Source organism: Cyphomyrmex costatus, unplaced genomic scaffold (assembly GCF_001594065.2).
Source record: "Cyphomyrmex costatus isolate MS0001 unplaced genomic scaffold, Ccosl1.0 C2281423, whole genome shotgun sequence".
NCBI classification, from domain to species: domain Eukaryota; kingdom Metazoa; phylum Arthropoda; class Insecta; order Hymenoptera; family Formicidae; genus Cyphomyrmex; species Cyphomyrmex costatus.
The window spans coordinates 1-1220 of record NW_017274448.1 but is presented as its reverse complement, the minus strand read 5'-3'; the positions used below and the strand labels follow the sequence as shown (position 1 = coordinate 1220).

The 1220-nt window shown below is 28.9% G+C and overlaps 1 protein-coding gene across 1 annotated transcript; it reads right to left on the bottom strand.

Moving 5' to 3' along the window:
* Positions 1 to 18: 18 nt before the first annotated feature.
* On the bottom strand, positions 19 to 519 carry LOC108775072 (uncharacterized). The gene is made up of 2 exons (XM_018541386.1): positions 162 to 519; positions 19 to 98 (listed from the first exon to the last, which is right to left on the bottom strand). Exons 1-2 carry the CDS (start codon positions 442 to 444, stop codon positions 79 to 81), a joined length of 303 nt encoding a protein of 100 aa, XP_018396888.1. The 5' UTR covers positions 445 to 519; the 3' UTR covers positions 19 to 78.
* Positions 520 to 1220: the final 701 nt, after the last annotated feature.

Here is a 1220-nt window from a genome sequence, read left to right as displayed (position 1 = left end):
TCCTCCAACCATTGCTAATTCGTGACTTGAATCAGTTTCAACACTTTGTTGGCTGAAAGTGCCTGTGCTTTGGGAATCCTAATAACTCATTGATTCATCTGAAAAATGTAAACAGTTTTTTTAATATTGAAAAAATAATTAAAATTTATTTTATGTTTTACCTATTTGAGTTGTAGCATCGACAGACTCAATACATTCAAGGCCACCTATGTGACCTCTTCGACCTGGTTCTCGTTGACAACTTAAGAACTCCATTTTTTCTTTAGATATCATATTTATTATATCTGTATGTGCGATGTCGAATAAGTTATCGAAATTCGAAACGAATTCTTGTTCTTTGTTTTGCTGGCCAATTGATTTACGGTTAGAATTTTTTCGTAATTTATCATAACTATCATAAAGTTTCTCTACTTTTTCAATGCATTTTTGTTTTCTTCTTGTCATAATTCCTGATTTTTGCCAAAAAATGCAAACTTCGTCAATAACAATTGTTGCACTTTGATGCAGTGATAGGTTTAGCAATTGAGTATTGTACAAAAGAGTTTTCAATATTTGTAAACTTGAAGGCAATTTGTTGCCAACAATCTGAAAACTCAAGTAGCCTACTAAATACACGGATTTTCTCAATTCCATTTTTATTAAAATTTTCTTAAAAAATTCTTTTTATGCGTTCTGTTCTATTTTTATACTTCACTTAATTTCCTAAATAAAATGTATAAATAGATATATATTATTATATTCTGAGTGTAATGAAAATCGTACATCAAAAGACAGTATTCTACAAGTTCTATATATAATTATAATTACTTTGTAATAATAAAATGTATAATTACTACGTAATTAAGTATAAAGATTTGGAAGTAATTTCTTTTTAGAGTATATTTAGGGCCCGCTTTGGCCAAACTCTAATGAATAGGTGCCGGAAGCCCACCTGGTGGCCATTTCGTCAAAACACATGGCTGTGATTTAGTACAGGCCGTGATGGGGACAACGTTTTTTTTTTATAAAGTTCCACAAAAAGACGTTTTTCGAATTTATCCGTATATAATATTAATATATTTTTAATATTTGAAATTGATTTTTAAAGCTATTTCAATCGATGATAATTTCAATAGTCGATATATTATTTCATCAAACAGCTTTAAAAAAATACAAACTAAAAACTAAATAACAATTTATCGAAAAACGCCTTTTTTGGAGGAGCTATGGAAAAAATAAGT

Excerpts from the sequence above, each read along its gene's own strand:
- LOC108775072 (XM_018541386.1), bottom strand. The coding sequence starts at position 444 with ATGACAAGAAGAAAACAAAAATGCATTGAAAAAGTAGAGAAACTTTAT. Across the intron at positions 99-161 it reads CGATGCTACAACTCAAATAG|ATGAATCAATGAGTTATTAG; the intron begins GTAAAACATAAA and ends TACATTTTTCAG.